The 23,080-nt window shown below is 44.7% G+C and overlaps 1 protein-coding gene across 2 annotated transcripts in view; it reads right to left on the bottom strand.

Annotated features, from left to right (window-relative positions):
• Positions 1–23,080, bottom strand: part of LOC144785866 (NACHT, LRR and PYD domains-containing protein 3-like) — a 251,221-nt gene that overhangs the window by 96,731 nt on the left and 131,410 nt on the right. For both annotated transcript variants that reach the window (XM_078664719.1, XM_078664720.1), the window contains exons 4-5: positions 8,538–10,278; positions 4,216–4,380 (exon numbers count right to left, since the gene is read on the bottom strand). In XM_078664719.1, coding sequence (XP_078520845.1) covers positions 4,216–4,380; positions 8,538–10,278 — 1,906 coding nt within the window. The remainder of the gene's footprint in view (positions 1–4,215; positions 4,381–8,537; positions 10,279–23,080) is intronic.

Raw genomic sequence — 23,080 nt, 5'->3', positions numbered from 1 at the left:
CCTGCATGTTAGTTATAGTTTGGCCACACTAGACGTCAACATTTGTAACCTCTTCTAACGATTACTGTTTGAGCTCAACGGAACGTTAAAATGGAAGTCTCGGATTAGTCTAAATGGGCTGACGCTCCACGGCTATGTACGAAATACGTATTACGCTAATTCTCCGCTGTCTTTCGTAGATGAGTCACCAGCATCTGTTGCCATCTGCCAGACCAGGAATATCCCAGACTCATCTGTTGCCGTCTGCCAGACCAGGAATATCCTATATCGCTACAGCGAGACTGGATCCATGCCATATTTTCATGATAACACCTGCCTCTTTAAATCACTGCCACATAGGTTCACCCAATAACTTCACTATAGATCATTGCTTCCCAAATTGTTTAGAACCACTATACACTTTTTAGAACAACACACTTTTGTGACCCACCTCACTTTAATGTAACTTAAGCTTCATGTGGTAGCGCAATGAAATTTAAAGACCACACATTTTCCATTGAAATGGTCACTAAATTTGCACAGACATATAGTTTTACTGATCATACTATATTGCACACAAATGATAACGTATGGAAATCGGGTTTCGGTGATACTTGATTGTTTCTCCATCACCAAGAAAAGAATCCTGATTTCTTCTAATCCTATTAAACATTTTGCTTCCATTACACTTCAGACTTACAAAAAAGTGTGCTTCAATGTTGCTTTCCTAACTGCTGAATGTGTACAGTTCGCTACACTCGGAGAGAGAATGTGGCCTAACGTCTAGGGCGGTCGACCTCAGAGCTGGGCAACCTAGTTCGAGTCTCGGCAGGGACGCTCAATATCCTGTGATTCTGGGCAAATCACTTAATCCCCCCGTGCCTCACAAAAATGAATGTGTCCGTCTGTAATGTAACCGGTGCTCTGATACCTTTGGGTCTAGGACGCTCTATATAAAACTCAACAAAATAAACCCAGGTATTTACATTTTGTTGTGTGTTAACAAAACAATGACACCCTCCAGCCTTTCCTTACACACTTTATGTACCCCAGCAAGATTGTCACAAAATTCCCTTTACTTTTCATCAGCCGCGGTCGGTAGTGGGAGTACCTGCAGGGCAGTAACGTGGGGAGGGGGAGGGGCAATGTATGGATTACGGAGATTTACAGGTAAGTAAACATATAAATAAATAAAACGAATTTTGTTGCGCGCACTGCATCGCATTTGGGAATGCAGTGCACGCAACAAAATTTGTTTTATATATTTATATGTTTACTTACCTGTAAATCTCAAGTGATTATCACAGACTGACAACGTGGTTATTCTTATAGGTAAACTGGCGCTTTGGGTTTAGATTCGCACTAAGTTATTTTTCAATTCGCAATTATTAACATAGTGCTCAAAGGAATGGAGAACCACATAAACTCCATCAATCAAAAGACTAATCTCTCACCAAAAAGATTCAAAGTTCCCAAGCACACGTATGTTCATAAAATTAAGTTCAACGTTTTCAAACTTTCACTATTATTAAATACAAAGAGATATAATCAACACTTTCAATTGTCAAATGTTGTTCTTGTATTTTAATTCAGATTTCTTCTCATCAGCAAACAACAGCCAACGCGTTTCGTCGCTACAGATAGTAGTTCTGCGACTTTCTCAAGGCTGCATAAAAATAGATATACAGAGTTGTATAGAATTTTTTCACAATAGTCAATTTCCATTTTACCCCAAAACACAGTGTTTTGTAGCGACGAAACGCGTTGGCTGTTGTTTGCTGATGAGAAGAAATCTCAAGTGATGTAATGCCTATTTGCCGAAAAATTGATCTTAAAGAATTCTTTCATAAACCCATAGCTGCTTTTACACTGGAGGGCCACTGGAAAGCATAGTTCACTGCGTGCTTTTAGAGTGATTACCGCCCTTGAAGTCGTAGAGCAGGAGTGGCGCCCTTTTACCACCTTTAACAGTGGTAATGTATGATTTTCTAAATTATCAGTCAGGACAAGAGAATCATATGTAGGAGCGTCCACTGTTTTTCAAATAATGCGTCGGGCGTGACTTCTGTTTGAGCCGGCATGCCAATTGGAAGAGGTGGACCATAAAGCTTAGTTCTAACAATACTGCTTGTACCTACCTTGAACCCCTTAATTAACTTGATGTTCGGGACCACCAACAGTTGGACACTGACTTTGATCGAATGTACGTCAGTACAACGCGATCAAAATGATCGCGGTACTTTACGACGCAGCCATTACAACGCAAGTCATTCAACGACTTGCTTTGGAGGGCCCTGGATTGTGGATTAGTTTAATTTTCTATTCCAACTGCAGCCCACGTAACAGTAGGGAAGGTGTTGGAATAGAAAATCAAACTATTCCTTTAACAAGAGCGCCCTCCAGCGCAAGTCGTAGTAACGACTTGCATTGTAATGGCTGCGTAGTAAAGGACGCGTGGTGTAAACACCGCGTTGTAAAGGATGTTTACCCTTGGATCTGATAGCCATTTCTGACATATATCCTCACTATTTTGAATTTGAGGATCTCTCTGTGAATTTTCCAGACATACCTACAGATTTGGCTTCTACTATTTCAAGTTTTAGAACCTGATGCACAACTTATGTTGATTCATTCGTCGTGTCTATTAAGATTTATTTGAAAAACAGTGGACGCTCCTACATATGATGCTCTTGTCCTGATGATGACCCTCTAAGTACTCTTGGGTTGAAACGTCATCGACGCCAGTAACGTGGCCTAAATGAAAGAGGATACAATTGTTGTATTGTGTATTTTTGTTTTATTTTGAGACCTGTTTTTGTGTATTTTTCCTCAGCCACTATCTTTTTAGTTTACACTTGTTATTGTCTATAATTATAACACTGTCTGTGTAACTGTATGAGCGCCATTATTAATGTGTATATATATTTGTAACATGTTTTTTGTTCAATTAACATTAAATATCAGTTTTTTGATACAATTACTGGTACATGGGTAATGAGGAATATTGATAGCATTTGTTCTTTCCTATTTTAGGTTCTTTCCTAAATTTTAAAACAACAAACTTTATCTTTAAGTTTGGCTCACGAACCATTGTTTGGACTATAGCGTCTATTACCCCAGGTTCTTGTTCTAGGGTTGCCCTTGTTGTGTGTAAATTATTACCCCCATACAATGACCGAGTTATTACAATGGCTAAAGAAGGCATTGCGTTCTTCGGTTTCAAAACCGCACCACCTCTGCTTTCCTGTGGAATCTGGTTTCCAGAAACTATCTCATCTCACAGCTTCAAGTAAGGCAATATTTAATGTCTGGAAAGACTCAGTGCCTTCAACAGGTCTACTGATGCGTAAACATCCAACTCCGTCTCTTGTACCAAAGCTGCCCTCGACAAGCAGTCGTGATGGTATGGATATATATCATGGCCTCACCTCACTTGGAGAAGATTTTGGCAGGAAGTTATAGCCTGGAGGACAGGACCTTGAAGTGGTCTTGACTGAAGTGTAGCTTAGCCTTGTTTGTTGTGTCAGGGAGTAGCCTGAAATATGGCTACAGGTGAAGGTGACACTAGTCTTATGCTTCATACTTGCATTGGACTGGAATTGTCTTGCTTCTGTAACATGTGCTCAAGGCATAACTACTCCTGACACTTGGATTTCATAGAAATAATGCCGTCACCTACAAGGACCAGCGGTTCAAACCTAGCAGACCAAATATAGCCAGCTCTAACGCCCTCCACCAATGGGGAGGAGATGTGGCCAACAGACTAGACTGCCAATTATGGAGCTGGGAAGCCAGGTTTGCATCCCGGATATGGCTCAATATCCTGTGATTGTGGGCAAATCACTTCATCTCCCCATGCCTAAAATTTTTTTTGCAATATTTGGTTCTATTGTTAAACCCTCTAATGCCCTCAGGCCAAGTGTGCGCTATGTAACACTGGAAAAATGCTCCTCTAGGAATAATATATCACTTCTAGATCCAAAATGGCGTATGCATCAAATGCTACTTCCTGTATGGTCACTGCTCACCACATGCCCCTCTCAGGGCGGGAAACTTGTTCATTTGATTCCTTTTTTTACTACTAATGGGATCAGGAGAGACCATGTGGTCTATGGTTGGGGCCCCCTTATGCTTGGAGATTGGGTTTCATATATTTGGAGATTCATGTTGTAAATTTACTGAGGTAGCACTTTGGTCTGTTCTGTCAATCTTCTGGAGGGAGGCGAGATCACTTACCTGCACTCCCCGGGACCCTCTATCGCTTTGCACCTGAAGACGCTCTCCTTCACACCAGCAGGATTGATGAGGCTGGTAAGGAGGAGGCTCGTCATTGTCTGTCGGTCAGAAAGGCTGGAGCTGACGTCCTTCCGGGCAGCGTCCGGGAGGTCACTAAACTCCAGTCTGTGAGAGAGAAGTAGGGAAAGTGAATCATTCTCACACACAGGAGAGATGTAAAGTTTTGCTGTATGGAAATCTTTATTTAATCCTACGCCTCCATGGGCTACTGGTTGCATGGCATTGATTGACAGGGTCTACATACCAACCCCCCCCCCAAGAAGGATCTGAGCCAAGGCAATCTCTTTCAGGGATGCTTGATGAATCAAAGTACTGACACAGGGTATATAGACTTTCACCTCAAGTCTTTCAGGAAGGGGCCTGTGTTGGATTGTGCAGAGAGTTTGTTTCCTGAACTGGACTATGGTGCATATGTTTTCCTTCTAGAGTTCTGCTTTCAGGGTATCTGGGTATATAATCATAGTGGTCCCTAATACATGAGACGATAAACGCAATTAACAACATTCTTTATTTAATTAAACATATATATGGACATAGATATATGAGGGGTGAAGGTGACAAAAGCGTGCTTGGTTAAAATTTGGGATGCCACAGATCGGTCGTCGACCGAGAGGATGTGGGTTACCTTGGGCTGTATGGTGGCGAAACACAACATAGCTAGAACATGAATGGGTGATGTAGAGTTCAGTTATAAAGATTGGGAGTGAGACATGGATTGGTGCATGCAAGCCGAGAGGGTGGTTTATGAAAGTAAGGGTTGCCCACCAAAATGGACCAAAATATGGGGCCCTTGGAACGAAAGTAGAGGTCTGTAACGCACTCCTGTTGTCCTCCCTCCCTCCCTAGTGGTGAACAATGAAGATATTTGAATGCTCTAAATATGGATCGATGATGAGGGCCCGATTCACAGAACTAACTTAAGACAAAATCCTAAACCGAGTGTCTTTTGTAACAGTGCCCAATGCCTATATATGTATCTGTACTGTTTATTGTGCTTTTTGGAAGTCTAGACTAATGTAAGGTATTGCTTTTTGGTTTTTGTTGATTTCGTTTTACAGGTTTTATTTTTGAATAAAAAGATTTATTGAAAAAACGTGCTTGGTGCTCTTTTTAGTGTGATACGCAATAGTGAATAAAGAGATCAACATGTATGTCATGTAAATAAGAACACGGCCCGTTTGATTCAAATTCAATAATGTAAATGGGATCCATGTGATAAGTCAACAGCATTTCGATCCCTTAACGAAATATGGCATCGTCACTAAGGGCCTCATTAGGATGGCGGGCGGGCTTTGCCCGCCCGCCTCCCTATCGGGAAACGGGACCACCCGCCTTAAGGGTGGGGGTCCCGGGGGTGCCATTAGGATGTGCCCACCACAGTGGCGGGCACATCCTGTATGTTCAGCATTGTGGCGGGCGGTGCTCTCTGCACCGCCCGCCACAATGCTGAAAATGCATTGCAGCATTTGCATAATGAAAGTGGCAGGCACCGCGCGGTGCCTGCCGCTTTCATTATGCAAATGTAGGGGGGTGCCATAGGTACCCCCCCGTGTGCACCCCCCTACTGTGCTTCACTCTGGGGGCCGCAGGGGGCCCCCAGAGTGAAGTCCGCCTGCCTAATGCCGCCACGGAAAGGCATTGAAAAATGCCCATTGTAATATGGCTGGCGGTGTCTGATAGACACCGCCACCATTTTATCCCTTTTCCGACCCGGCCGCAAGCCGACCGGCGTGGAAAACAGGCGGGCGGTGTTTCCCACCGCTGCGGTCCCCTCCGCCATCGTAATATGGTGGGGGGGAATGCAGGGAAAGATGTCGGGCGGATTACCTGCGCCAGGCTGGCGGTAGCCACTGCCAGCCTGGCGGAGGCAATCCGCCCAACATCCTAATGACCCCCTAAGCGTCTGAGAATGTCGAGCCCAATGGGGAAGCACACAGATCATTGAACCCCACAAGAAAGAGTGGGGAGAAAAGCGCCCCAGGCAACAGAAAGTGTCACGAATAATACCTGTACGGGATGGAGAAATAAACAGGTAAAATTGGACAAGGCAGGTGGATTGCTTAGGAAAAATAAAAATCACACAGATAGGTTAGCAAAGGGGTCTTGCCCCATTGGCTCCAATGTGTACGCCGTGCAGGCCACTCTTCTCCCGGAAATCCGATTCTCAAGGTCCCGGCAACAAGACATTCTCTGAGCCCTGATGATGATCCCACATAGCGTTAAGGGACCGAAACACATTGATTTATAACATCGACCCTATTTACATTGTGCTATTTGAATCAAACGGGCCGTGCTATTGATTAGTGTGTATCGTACTTAAAATGAAAATCAAGCACTTTATATCACTGTAACCCATTAAGGGCTTTGTTACTTTTGTCATCTCACGTATTAGGGACCATTGTGTTTATAGATACTTTAATACCCCGGGTCCCTAGTGATACTCTGGTCCCCTTGCTTCTTTTACCTTCAGGATAGCTGGGGGCAATGAATCAAGAATCAACACAGGAATAAGGAAAACAGAGCCTTTCTCTTCTATGATGTAGAGACCTTTCTTTGCAGGGTGTTCTGGATTGGAGCTGTTGAGTTGTGGATGGCATTCAGTGGCCTCACAGGATGAATGGTGGCAGGACATCACAAGAACATTGCCCTCTGCACCTCAAGTCTGCAGAGATGCATTGAGAGGCAGATCAGAGGTTTTGCTGCTTCTTTGGGCAATGGCAAGCCTGGCTGGCATTGCCTCACAGATCATGCTAGAGAAAGCGGAGTAAGGCTAAGGCAGAATCTAGATCTGAGTTGGAATCGTTTTCAGGTGGGTGCAAAGACTCTCTTTGCAAACTTTCGAAACTTGCAAAGTTTTTTTAAACAAAGATAAAGCATGCAACATCCTGTGCCGTAGCAGGAGAACCATCCTGCTGCTGGTCAGGCATTTGAGAGGTGTTGGGCGAAGTGCTTTGTACCCTGTACTTTCAGTCCCTTCCGATGTAACCCTGTCTATGGGGCGGGTCTTGCATTAATGGGGAGTTGCCAGTGTGTGGCTGTCAAAAAATGGTTGTTTCCTGTTCAGGAACATGGGCAGCCCTAAGTTTCAGCTGGTAAATTGCCTGTGCTCAGTGGTCAACATTGTCCTCATGGCTGGAGCTGTGCACCATGCACTGCCTGCAAAGAGATGCATTTTTTCTGGATGGGACTTATGTCTGCAGAAACTAGCTTTTACACAGCTACAGCCATGCACCAAATGGGCTGCAAGGAGGCCAGGCGCCCTATCTCCTAGGTTTTCTGTGGTTGAAGTCAGACTTTGACTATGAAGGAAAAGTTCTAAATGTTCTCCATCTCTGTTCATAAAATTTGCTCCCAGTATCTTTTGGAGAAAACACATCTTAATGAAGTGTTTCATTATAAAACAAACTTAGAGAAATAATAAACAGAAACATGAACATCATTTAAACTGAGATAATAAGGTGAAGGACAAAGTCAAAATTTTGGTTAGGGTTGGGGTTATGTTCAGGTTTAGAATCAAGGCGAATGTCATGTCAAAGTTTGAGGTTAACAAAACTGCAAAAAGCACAAATGGTTAGGGAGGGATTGATCTTATAGAAATTAAATAATAAGGGGCTCCAAATTCCCTTACACTCAGAACAAAAGTCTCAACATCAATTTTAATCTACATCAATGATTGCATACCTAATCATTAGCAAGATTGCCAATTTCATTTATAGTAATCCATCATACAAATAAATGCTTTTATATAAAGTTTGAGGTTAAGGTAAGGAAAGCGTAAGGCTTATGCACACATGACTAGGGTCAGGTTTTAAGAATGTGCCAAGTTTCAGGAATGAGTTGAGGTCAGAGTAAACACCAAAGAAAGGTGTTTTCAATGAAAATTTACAGCTTTAAGTTTCATTTCTCTGAAGTGCACAGAGAACAAAGATCATATATTTGTCAGATGAACCCTCACTACACATGCAACTTTCAGAGGCACATCATGCTTGAAAATGGCCAGTAGACTAGATGGCGTCCGATGCGTAGAGTCAAAGGCGGTAACAATACTGACTCTGTCAGCAAACACGAGACAGAGCCATCATGTGGGAAGAAGCTAGATCATTTTGAATTTGCGACTTTCCACTTACTCTAGCACTTGGCGACTTTCCACTTACTCTAGCACTTGGCGACTTTCCACTTACTCTAGCACTTGGCGACTTTCCACTTACTCTAGCACTTGGCGACTTTCCACTTACTCTAGCACTTGGTGACTTCCCACTTACTCTAGCACTTGGCATTTCTTCAACGCAGGTTGCAGCAGCTTCACCTCTTCCGCCCCCAGTCTGCAGCAGAAGAGGTACAGGTTCTGCACGGTGTTGCAGCACTGCATGCAGTAGGCCAAGGCCATGCAGTCATTCCTTTTCAGGGGGAAGACCATGAAGCGGATGTTGTCCAGCTCCGCCATGGCCTGCCTCACTAAGTCCTCCTGGTGAGCCTCATAGAGGCAATGCAGAAGCTCGAGGTGGAAGTTGGGGTCACTGAGTCTCGGGGAGCGGGCCGCCCTTTGAATCCAGCTGAGCAGCGAGGCATGAAGAATGGACGGCACGTACCGCGAGGAAGGTGACTTATCTTGGGTGAGCTGGGACAACATTTGCCAGGACTGGTGGTTGCTCAAGCCGAACAGGAAGCGGATGGTGAGAATCAAGTGGCCATTTTCTGCTTTCAGTCCTTCTTCAAGCAAATTGCTGATGTCTTTGTCCCACCCTTCCTTCTGGCTGGAAAAAAAATAAAAAAGGGCTGCGAAAAACTCCTGAAGAGTCACATGGCCAAAGCTGTAGACGGCTTCTACAGTGACGGTCTGCCGAAGCAAAGCGTTTAAGAAGGTTGATGGGATCTCAGAGGCCTCCAGGTCATGCGTCACCAGATCTCCAGCCTCGAAAATGACCTGCTGTCTTAGTATGCCACTTAGGGCCAAGGATCCAACTTTTTCCAACAGGTCCTGCATGGATGTCCTCTCTGCACTGCCCCTAGGAAGTCCACTGTGATGGTGCCTCAGCATGATCTGAGTAAAGTGTAGAAAGATGTGTGTTGTGGTCTGGATGTTGACTAGGCCATGGCCCATCTCCATCTGCTTTTTCAGAACCGTACAGACAATCCAGCACACCATGGGCACAAAGCACATGGTGGAGATGGTGTCATTCTCTTGGATGGCTTGGTATGCCTCAAAGGCCAAGTGGTTATCTTGAAAGTAGCTATAGAAGAAGGCCCTTCTCTCTTCCTCCAGGAAACCCAGGACCTCAAGGTAACAGTCTGCACTGAGATAGACCTCAAGCTTCTCCAAGGCTGATGGCCTTGTGGTGATCAGAAGACTGCATTCTGGGAGGAGTTGCCTTGTAAGGAGTAGGGCCACAGTGACAGGTGCAGGGTAGGGGGTTCGCGTGTTTGCAGACACGATCTCCTCTGCCTGGCCGTAGAGGTGCCTCACCTCATCAAAACCATCCATTAGAAAAAGGATCTTCTCCGGTCTGGAGAGTATTTGTTGAAGGGGTGGCTGAAGGCCTTTGAAGTTGGCCAATATTAGGTCTTCCAAGCTGACGGGTCGCTTCTCAATGCTAAGCTCCTTGAGGCTGAGGTGGAAGACATAGTCAAACTTTTCCGGATATAGGCGGCCGCATGCCCAGTCCAGCATCATCTTACTCAGAGTGTAGCTTTTCCCGATGCCTGCCGCTCCCTGCAGGATCAGGGTCAATGGATTTTGCCCATTCTGGATTTTATCCAGGATTGTTTCCAGGTGCACTCTGGCTGCTCCGCCATCTTGGAACCCTTTGAGCACTTCGAGGTGGGTATTGCCGCGGGACAGTATGGCCTGCTCTCTCTGTGTAGTGTTGCAGTGTTTTTTTATGATAAGTAGCCTTATGTAGCGTTGTTCCAGGTCCACCCACTCTCCAGGTAGGGAGTTGTAATCCTTCACTTTTGAAAATTTCTGTCTTATGGCAGCTTTGTACAGCACCTGGCAGTCTGCCCCTAAACAAAAATAGATAATTTCGTTACAGATTTTTAAAGGTTTCATTTACTATAGATACAGAGTTTGGCAATTTAACAGTACATTTTCAGTGTAAGTAGACTCACAAATACAAACTTCAAGCTGAACTTCAATGCAAGCTTTCTACACACACAATGCAGCTGCACAACAAGTGGCAGCAATGCAGCCTTCACTCATATGAAAAATAATTGGAGAAAGAGCAGTGGACCTGAAATCTGCCTGAACAGGTGGTTCGGAGAGTCAGACAAGCAACACGTTTCAGTCACAAAACAGTAACAGCATGGACTGCATCAGAAGATATAAAAAATTGGGAAATGAGAGTGCAAGCTTCCAAAGCTTGTCTCAGTCAGGATGCTCATTTGATGAAAAACAGTTGCCTGAAACTGAATTTAGATAAAACAGATATTTAGATATCTAGTGGCTCTCATTCAACATGGTTGTCCGTCTGGCAGCCTGAGGAATTAGGAGATTCCTCTGGCCCTACTGGTACAGCTAGACACTTGGGATAAAGCTTAACTTCAACCTAACCTTTGGTTCCCAGAGATCAGGAGGCACTAGCTCTTGCTTTTCTCTGCTGCACTCTCTAAAAAAATATTGATGTCCTCCCTGTTTCAGTATGTAAGACGGTGGTACATGATTTCATTTATACTTAGATCTGCCTAATCATTCAGTAATGTGTGGCCTCCTACTTAGGCAGCCCCTTGTGAGACTGCATGAGTAGGGGACACACTATACAAGTTAATTCATTCATTCATTCAAAGGTTCCTCTGCACAGCTGGAATGGGTACAGGAGGCTGCAGTGGTGGGAACATGTGCACACAGTCCAGGAACAAAATATGCTATATTAGAGCAAGAACAGAAGATGTATCTTCTCTGCCTGTGCAGAGTGGATGCTGAACAGGCAGTGCAAGCTTCTTTGGCACACACAGTGTAGATACCATAGAGGCAGTGGCAGTAAAAGCTTCACTATCCCTCAGTAATGGAACATCATGGTCAGCATCAATGCAAGATACCCTCACACATAGAGCAGGCACAGACCAAGCAGCAGTGCTATATTGATAGTGCCAAGACTTTCGCTGAGCTCTCACAATATCTCTTTATCGCAGTATTGTACTCACTATGCACTATATTGATAGTGCCAAGACTTTCGCTGAGCTCTCAGAATATCTCTTTATCGCAGTATTGTACTCACTATGCACTATATTGATAGTGCCAAGACATTCGCTGAGCTCTCACAATATCTCTTTATCGCAGTATTGTACTCACTATGCACTATATTGATAGTGCCAAGGCATTCGCGGAGCTCTCACAATATCTCTGTATCGCAGTATTGTACTCACTATGCACTATATTGATAGTGCCAAGACTTTCGCTGAGCTCTCACAATATCTCTTTATCGCAGTATTGTACTCACTATGCACTATATTGTTAGTGCCAAGACATTCGCGGAGCTCTCAAACAATCTCTTTATCGCAGTATTGTACTCTATGCACTATATTGATAGTGCCAAGACATTCGCGGAGCTCTCACAATATCTCTTTATCGCAGTATTGTACGCTCTATGCACTATATTAATGGTGCTGAGACATTCGCGGAGCTCTCACAATATCTCTTTATCACGGTATAGATATAGAACTCTCTATGCACTATATTAATGGTGCCAAGCCATTTACTGAGCTCTCAGAATGTAGCATTGCACCCACTATGCACTACTACAAATAGTTCTGAGACATCCACAGAGCTAACCCAATGATCATCACAGCACTTTTAGGTAACGCTGTGCGTAGTTCCCGAAGAGGCGCTATGCATAGCTACCTGAAGTGCACTTCGCACTACGTGAGCTACACGAACTACGTAGTGCACTGTGCAAAATGCTGTTTGCACTGATTGCACAGTGCCGGATGCTTGTCCGCCCTGTGAAATAAGTGAAAACTGCATCTTGCACAGTGCAAGCCGTCATTTTCTGCCGCTCGAGTAGATTTCTACTCGAGCTGCAGCTCTCTCAACGCGGACTGGTAGTTTCTCATCGTGAGCAGTCGCGAGCATGTGCGATGACTCGCAATGAGAAACCAGACCTCCCCGCATTGAGAATCTTGCCGGGAGGTTTATTTTCCACGCTCGCGATCGGCAACTTGATGTTGCTGATCGCGAACGAGGAAAAAGTCTTGCTGGGATGTCATTTTGCTTGCTTGCGGTCGCCAACTTGACGTTGAGGACCGCGAGCAAGCAAAAAATGACCGCTGCGCTACGCTACGCATGTTTGCACTGTGCTCCGTGCAATTCGAGTAGTGCACTCCAGGCACCAAAAAAAGAACTTTCTTCCTTATCTGAAGTTTGCACAGGTACCCCAGGAGAGCTCTGAATCTGCAGCCTGACCTGACCTCCACCATCACCAATGTGGTATCTCAGCACACAACCCCTGCACATCTAATGCAATGCACTCCTCTCCTGGAATGTGCACTGATGTGTCCACACTGATTCATCAGCCGTCCTCTCAGAAAGCACCTCTACCCTAGCCTACACTAAGCGCTGCTTACACAGTATTCAGACATTGAGACATTCATATAGTTCTCACAATGAACGTCTATCCTAATTTGTAGTGTGCAGAGGCATCTCTGAATGGAGGACCAGCTCCCACAAAGGACTAGATATTCTGCTAGGCAATGAATACACATCAAAGGAAATCCAGAAATTACTGTGCCCTGGAAAAGTAGTCCATTTGCACATGAAGTGACATCACTGGATTTCCCATCATCCATCTGCACATGAAGTGACATCATTGGATTTCCCATCATCCATCTGCCCAGGAAGTGACATCTCTGGTTTCCAGCCAAAACCATCTTTAAAAGGAGCCAGGCAAGAGGACTTTATTTCCCATTAACCATCTTGCAGAAGAAGTGACATCACTGGTTTCCCGCCCATGTCACCCTGCACTCTTCCCCCCACCCAGGATCTATCTAATAGCAGCTGCAGCACAGACATGCAGAGGATATGCCCAGAAGGGACACTACTGGTGCTCAGTGTGCCAGGGAAAAGTTCTTCTGCACCTGTCGGCGCCTGAACTCTGTCCAGTGCTGCGACCCTTGGGTGTAATCTTATCTACCTCTACCTTGCCATGCTCCTCCATGCTCTGAACCCCGGTCGCAGCTCACTGCACTGCTGCCCTACCGCACCATATAAAATAGTAGGAGCGTTCACATATGCCTCCTGAAAGTTCTCATGCACTTTCCCGCGCCCTGCACCCACCACTCTCACACCTACAGCACTAAACACCTCACTCGCTCACACAAACCAGCCATCCCCTCACACAGTCCAAACACCACCCAGACAACACGCTACGCTCGAATGCATGGTTTTCAACACCCACTCACTCACCAAACAAGCCACAGACCTACTGCACGCCATGCTCTGGATCTGCTTATCCTCATGGAAACATGGCTAAACGAGATATCTGCACCAGGCATCTCCATAGCCATCCCCACCAGCTGCAAGACTGTCAGCACAAGCCTGGAGGTGGAGTCGCCATCATGTTAAGATACCATCAGCTGCACCACCTACATGGCCTTCCCCACCAGTTACATAGAACACCTCACATTCAAGATATGTGGGGAACAACCTTTACAACGCAACTTTTACAACGCACTACCATTACAACGAAACTTTTACAACGCAACATCCATTACAACGCATGTTTTTACAACGCAACCATTACAACGCATGACACTACAACGCATACCACTACAACGAATGCCATTACAACGCAGTCATTACAACGCATACCATTACAACGCATAACATTACCATCCAACACTTACCCTACTGTTGCACCCCCTGGTGTTAGAATAGTAATTTTTACCCCTACACTATCCAACACTTACCCTACTGTTGCACCCCCTGGAGTTAGAATAGTAATTTTTACCCCTACACTATCCAATACTTACCAAACATGCAATGTAATGTTATGCGTTGTGATGGTATGCGTTGTAAAGGTAGTATGCATTGTAATGGAATGCGTTGTAAAGGTAGTTTAACAATATTCGTTGTAATGGCATGCGTTGTAATGGAATGCGTTGTAATGGATGTTGCGTTGTAAAAAATGCATTGTAAAGGTCTGCGTTGTAAAAGTATGCGTTGTAACATCATACATTCCCCTTTCCACTACCCTTTCCACTGTTGTAAAGGTATGCGTTGTAAAAGTATGCGTTGTAACATCATACAACCAGATATGTATCACCGCCAAATTCTCCATGGGCGGAACCCTCGTATACAGTCCACCAGGACCACACACCAATTTTGCCCGCAACATCACAGACTTCGTTGCAACCTTCATCAATGCCAGCATTTTCATCTTCCCTACAGAGCTACATTTTAGCTAGAAGAGAACACAGCCCAAACCCTACGCCCGTTCTAGAAATCCTTGAAACCTTGGCCTTATCCAGCACATTACCGAACCCAGCCACACCGCCGGAGATGTATTGAACACGATTTTCTCTTTAATCAGCAACATAACATTGCAGTTGACAAGCCATCAACTATGACCTAGACAAACCGTTGTCAGTGTTTAGCATACCCATCCTGTACCATCACAGACCTACCACCACCAGAACTGCCCACTGCGGCTGAAAAAGCATCACAGTGACGTAATAACTATAAGGCCCAACTCAATTTTAAGTAGGCAAAGGCTTAATTTTCTGTATTTTTGCAGAATCATCAACACGTCTGCCTTCGACACAGATGTCATCTATCCTCATCTGTCCCAGATCCTGTGAAAATGTCAAGTCACTCAGATATAGACATCAATAAGACACCTAATGTGACATCAGTCTGTAACAAATGCCTTGTTATCTCAATTCGGAGGTCAAACAAGGTCAATAGCCAAAATGGTAGTCTAAATTGTCATATTTGTTTGAAAGAATGCATCTTAGACTAGCATCTTGATGCTATTTGGTTATACAAGCGGTACAAAAGGGGGTTGTGATGGACGGAGCATCTGAACCAATCAAACACTCACACCCAGTCAAAAGATCTGGGTTTGATCCATCACCGTTCTTTAGCCCACTCTGCCATCCCAGTTCAGACATGGCTATATGCAAATCAGTCTGACCCTGTGCCTCATGGGAACAGTCCAGCCCGAACTGCCAGCCATGCCTTCCCTGGACCGGAAGCAAGCTTCCGAGGACCGGTTTCTGGCATTCCAGCCGTCTTCAGCCAGGCTTGCTTGAATCCAGTGGCAAAGTGAGCAAGGGACTCCCGTCTGAGCATACCCTGCCACACTTATGGCGGCCAAAGCGGTACAAAAAGAGGTGGTGATGGACGGAGCATCTGAACCAATCAAACACTCACACCCAGTCAAAAGATTTGGCCGGGCTGAAGACGGCTGGAATGCCAGAAACCGGTCCTCGGAAGCCTGTTTCCGGTCCAGGGAATGCATGGCTTGGCAGTTCGGGCTGGACTGTTCCCATGAGGCACAGGGTCAGACTGATTTGCATATAGCCATGTCTGAACTGGGGTGGCAGAGTGGGCTAAAGAACGGTGATGGATCAAACCTAGATCTTTTGACTGGGTTTGAGTGTTTGATTGGTTCAGATGCTCCGTCCATCACCACCCCCTTTTGTACCGATTTGGTTATACAAGGCATTACTACGAAAATGTTGAAAATTCCATGTTAGATAAGATATAGCGTAAAAGGACCGCCACTTGTCAGGAGATGTCCTTGGCTAGAGATTACCACGCGAGAGAAGATCTTGACTGCCAGAGATGCTGCCGTATTGCACTTTCTTCTGAAAGCTGAAATCTAACCCAAGTTCGGGAGAAGCTGGATGCTGATGCAACGTGTGTTTATCTTTCACAGAGAACACAGCAACCATGACTACTGATAATTACAGAGTTTGACTGTAAACAGGTTTGCAGTGCGCTGATTCTCCCTAAGAAAATCTTAGAGAAAGTTATACTCCCTAGCGTAGCACATAGAAGTAGATTTTAGGGTGTCAGATTTTTAGATGACATTTTAACCATGGTAGAAATGTTCATTTTATTTTTGCTGTTCCCAACATGCATTTCTGGTGTTTTGATTGTAGTCTGTGTGGTTATTTAAGGTGTGCTGAGCAATAGGGTCCAACTGGTGAAATAAACATGCTTTTTATTTAAAGTGTCTTTTTCTTAGTGCAGTTTGTGTCTTTGGTATTGAAGAGAACTAAATAGGTTTGTTTCCAATATCTACTGTGTCCCTGGATCCCTGTTAAGGGATTGTTAGTAACCCAAAAACATTGACGACCCTTCAACTATGTATTCGGTTGGGTTCTGTGAAGCTACAAAACCTGTCTTTCACATTCAGGTGTTGGTACATTAAATTACCCTCATTCATGTTACCTCTGGGTGTGAAAACAAACCTTGTAGAATTGAACAAGAGACTCGCTTTACTCAACAACAGAAGACAAGTGGTATTCCGCCTTCTCAAAGCACTAGCCCGAGCACAGCAGCAACTTGCCAAAAGCCATCAAGATTCTCAACAGCTGGATTAACGCATGCGCAACACTCTGGTTCTGCAACCCAACAGCAAGAGCCCAACCACAGGCCAGCTGGTACACAGAGGAGCTCAGACTGACAATACACCACTGCAAGCAACTGGAGCACAAAAGAATATATAGTCAAGACACCACAGATAAAGATCTCTTCAGATCAGTCCTAAGTTACTGCCTCCAGCAGTTACGGATCACCAAGTGCACAGCTCTTGCAGTTTGCACTGACACTGGCCCTAACAGCAGCAAAGACATCTGCTCCATCATCAAAGATTTCACCTCGCCTCTTGCCGCCTCTAACAACATCAACCCCTCACAAGACCTTTGCAGCAAGCTCACAAATGTCTGCAACAAAATCACAAGTCCTATCTACCTACTTACATTCATGATTTTTTTGTCCTCGATATTCTTGACACCATATTTTGTCCAAACAATATTTTTGTCCTGATATTTTGTCTAATCACTGATTAGAACTACTTAACCATGTATAAAAGCACTCATTTGCAAGCAAACATAAGCAAGCACACATACAATTGCATGCTCTAGTACAGTAACACCCAAATTCATACACACAAGTACATGCACGTGTACACACAATCATATGCACAGACACGCACACTCTCATACATGCACAGAAGCACACACAAAGCACACACAGAAACATCCACATGCACAAAATTAAGCAGATATAGAATCGCATGCACTAGTATAAAAACACCCAAGTGCATGCACACACCATCACATGCACAGACACGCACACACATGTGCATGCCCAAACACACACACACAAGCACACATACAGAAACATCCACATGCACAAACTCAAGCACATAAAGAATCACATGCACTAGTAGAAAAACACCCAAGTGCATACACACCAGTACATGCACACACCATCACACACACATGTGCATGCACACACTCATTCACACAAGCACACATACAGAAACATCCTCACACACAAACTCAAGCACATAAAGAATCACATGCACAAGGACAAAAATACCCAAATGCATACACAAAGTGCATGCACACACCATCACGTGCACAGCACAAGCACAGATGCACACATGCAAGCACACATACAGACACATCCACATGCAGGAACTCAAACACTCATAGAATCACATGAACTAGTACAAAAACACCCAAGTACATACACACAAGTACATTCACACACCAATACACTCACAAACACGCACACACACGTGCTTGAACACACTCTCATACATGCACAGATGCACACACAAGCACACCTACAGAAACATCCACACACACAAACTCAAGCATACATAGAATCACATGCACTAATCAAAAAAACAAGTACATACACACAAGTACATTCACACACCAACACATGCACAGACATGCACACACATGTGCATGTACACATTCTCATACATGCACAGACACACACACAAGCACACATACAGAAACATCCACACACACACCTCAAGCACACATAGAATCACATGCACTAATAAAAAAAACAAGTACATACCCACCAGTACATTCACACACCAACACATGCACAAACACGCACACACATGTGCTTGCACACACTCGCATACACGCACAGACACACACACAAACACACATACAGAAACATCCACACGTACAAACTCAAGCACATATAGAATTACATGCACTACTACAAAAACTCCCAAGTGCATACACACAAGAACATGCACACAGACATGCCCACACACGTGCATGCACACACTGTTATACATGCACAGACGCACACAAAAACACACATATAGAGACATCCGCATGCAAAAACTCAAGCACATATAGAATCACATGCACATACACCAAAGTACATATGCAGGCACATGCACACACGATCACATGCACAGAGATGTACATCACAATCACAGATGCACACACAAGCTCACATACAGAAACATCCACATACACAAACTCAAACACACATAGAATCACATGTAGTAGTAATAAAAAAACAAGTACATACACACAAGTGCATGCACATACCATCACAGGCACAGACACACCCACAAATGTGCATGCATACATTCTCATACACACAGACGCACACACACAAGCACACATACAGGAACATCCAAACACACAAACTCAAGCACACATAGAATCACATGCACTAGTACGAAAACACCCAAGTACATACACCCAAGTGCATGCACACACCACCACACGCACAGACACGAACACACACACACGTGCATACACATAGTCTCATACATGCACAGACGAACACACACACGAGCACACATACAGAAACATCCACACACACAAACTCAAGCACACATAGAATCACATGCACTAGTACAAAAACACCCACGTACTTACACACAAGTGTATGCACACACCATCACACACACACACACACACGTGCATGCACACATTCTCATACATGCACAGACACACACACAAGCACACATACAGAAACATCCACACACACAAACTCAAGCACACATAGAATCACATGCATTAGTACAAAAACACCCAAGTACATACACCCAAGTGCATGCACACACCACCACACGCACAGACATGAACACACACGTGCATACACAAAGTCTCATACATGCACAGACGAACACACACACGAGCACACATACAGAAAATTCTACACACACTAACTCAAGCACACATAGAATCACATGCACTAGTACAAAAACACCCACGTACATACACACAAGTATATGCACACACCATCAGACACACTCACATGTGCATGCACACATTATCATACATGCACAGACACACACACAAGCACACATACAGAAACATCCACACACACAAACTCAAGCACACATAGAATCACATGCACTAGTACAAAAACACCCACGTACATACACACAAGTGTATGCACACACCATCACACACACACACGTGCATGCACACATTCTCATACATGCACAGACACACACACAAGCACACATACAGAAACATCCACACACACAAACTCAAGCACACATAGAATCACATGCACTAGTACAAAAACACCCAAGTACATACACCCAAGTGCATGCACACACCACCACACGCACAGACACGAACACACACACGTGCATACACAAAGTCTCATACATGCACAGACGAACACACACACGAGCACACATACAGAAAATTCTACAAACACTAACTCAAGCACACATAGAATCACATGCACTAGTACAAAAACACCCACGTACATACACACAAGTGTATGCACACACCATCACACACACACACGTGCATGCACACATTCTCATACATGCACAGACACACACACAAGCACACATACAGAAACATCCACACACACAAACTCAAACACACATAGAATCACATGCACTAGTACAAAAACACCCATGTACATACACACAAGTGTATGCACACACCATCAGACACACACACACGAACACACACACGTGCATACACAAAGTCTCATACATGCACAGACGAACACACACACGAGCACACATACAGAAAATTCTACACACACTAACTCAAGCACACATAGAATCACATGCACTAGTACAAAAACACCCACGTACATACACACAAGTATATGCACACACCATCAGACACACTCACATGTGCATGCACACATTCTCATACATGCACAGACACACAGACAAGCACACATACAGAAACATCCACACACACAAACTCAAGCACACATAGAATCACATGCACTAGTACAAAAACACCCACGTACATACACACAAGTGTATGCACACACCATCACACACACACACGTGCATGCACACATTCTCATACATGCATAGACACACACACAAGCACACATACAGAAACATCCACACACACAAACTCAAGCACACATAGAATCACATGCACTAGTACAAAAACACCCAAGTACATACACCCAAGTGCATGCACACACCACCACACGCACAGACACGAACACACACACGTGCATACACAAAGTCTCATACATGCACAGACGAACACACACACGAGCACACATACAGAAAATTCTACAAACACTAACTCAAGCACACATAGAATCACATGCACTAGTACAAAAACACCCACGTACATACACACAAGTGTATGCACACAACATCACACACACACACACACGTGCATGCACACATTCTCATACATGCACAGACACACACACAAGCACACATACAGAAACATCCACACACACAAACTCAAACACACATAGAATCACATGCACTAGTACAAAAACACCCATGTACATACACACAAGTGTATGCACACACCATCAGACACACACACACACATGCACGCACACAGAAAATTCTACACACACTAACTCAAGCACACATAGAATCACATGCACTAGTACAAAACCACCCACGTACATACACACAAGTGTATGCACACACCATCAGACACACACACACACGTGCGTGCACACATTCTCATACATGCACAGACACACACACAAGCACACATACAGAAACATCCACACACACAAACTCAAACACACATAGAATCACATGCACTAGTACAAAAACACCCATGTACATACACACAAGTGTATGCACACACCATCAGACACACACACACACATGCACGCACACAGAAAATTCTACACACACTAACTCAAGCACACATAGAATCACATGCACTAGTACAAAACCACCCACGTACATACACACAAGTGTATGCACACACCATCAGACACACACACACACACGTGCGTGCACACATTCTCATACATGCACAGACACACACACAAGCACACATACAGAAACATCCACACACACAAACTCAAACACACATAGAATCACATGCACTAGTACAAAAACACCCATGTACATACACACAAGTGTATGCACACACCATCAGACACACACACACACATGCACGCACACAGAAAATTCTACACACACTAACTCAAGCACACATAGAATCACATGCACTAGTACAAAACCACCCACGTACATACACACAAGTGTATGCACACACCATCAGACACACACACACACGTGCATGCACACATTCTCATACATGCACAGACACACACACAAGCACACATACAGAAACATCCACACACACAAACTCAAGCACACATAGAATCACATGCACTAGTACAAAAACACCCAAGTACATACACCCAAGTGCATGCACACACCACCACACGCACAGACACGAACACACACATGTGCATACACAAAGTTTCATACATGCACAGACAAACACACAGACGAGCACGCATACAGAAAATTCTACATGCACAAACTCAAGCACACATAGAATCACATGCACTAGTACAAAAACACCCAAGTACATACACACAAGTGTATGCACACACCATCAGACACACACACACGTGCATGCACACATTCTTATACATGCACAGACACACACAAGCACACATACAGAAACATCCACACGCACAAACTCAAGCACACAGAATCACATGCACTAGTATAAAAAACACACAAGTGGTACACACAAGTACATGCACACACCATCACAAGCACAGACACGCACACACATGTGCATGCACACATTGTCATACATGCACAGACACACATACACATGGACACACACAGAAGCACACACAGGAGTCGACACATTTCTCGATGGCTGCAGCCGCATTGATGGCGCACAATGGCAGGTCTGCACAGACTAATGAAAGCAGCTGCTGCCGGTTCCGAAAGTGAAAGAGTTCTGAGATTATTACCAGATAGACGGGGGCGCGGGGTCACGCGCAGCGACAGCAGAGAGGAAGATGAAAGACGCGAGGCAATAATGCACTCCCGCCTGCACGCATCAGAGGACATTTCCTAGAACCGGCCCGCTGCAGTCGCGGCAGGGTGGGGAGGGGGGTCGCTGCTGCTGTTGTTTAACACCATCAGGGGGTTACTCTAAGCGCGGCCCGGAGAGGTTCTCTAGCACCCGCTCCGCGGGCTACTTCAAGGCGCTTCCCGCACCTTCTCTCATTGTGCTTTCATCTTTTATAAATCCTGGTCCACATCGCTGTAACTGACCCTCCCTTGCATTCCTAACTCTGGCCATCAAATGCTATTTTTCATTCAGCCGTGATGGAATTTTGTTGCGCGTGGTTTTTGTATCTAACATAATCCCTCCTTGCTGCGGAGATAATCTTTTACAACTCCAGGAGCAGCGCCGGTTCGCGTCTTCTAACTTGTGCTGCCCTCCAGTGGCTGTTTGTAAACATCACACACCTAATTGTACTGAATGCAGAGGTACTAACAGAAGTACTAAGTGGAGGTGGCGAGTAAACAAATAAACAGGGAGGGGCCGATTCACAGAACTAATCTGAGACAAAATCCTA

Source organism: Lissotriton helveticus, chromosome 10 (assembly GCF_964261635.1).
Source record: "Lissotriton helveticus chromosome 10, aLisHel1.1, whole genome shotgun sequence".
NCBI classification, from domain to species: domain Eukaryota; kingdom Metazoa; phylum Chordata; class Amphibia; order Caudata; family Salamandridae; genus Lissotriton; species Lissotriton helveticus.
Note: the sequence above shows the minus strand (reverse complement) of the source record. Positions and strands in the feature narration are given on the sequence as shown.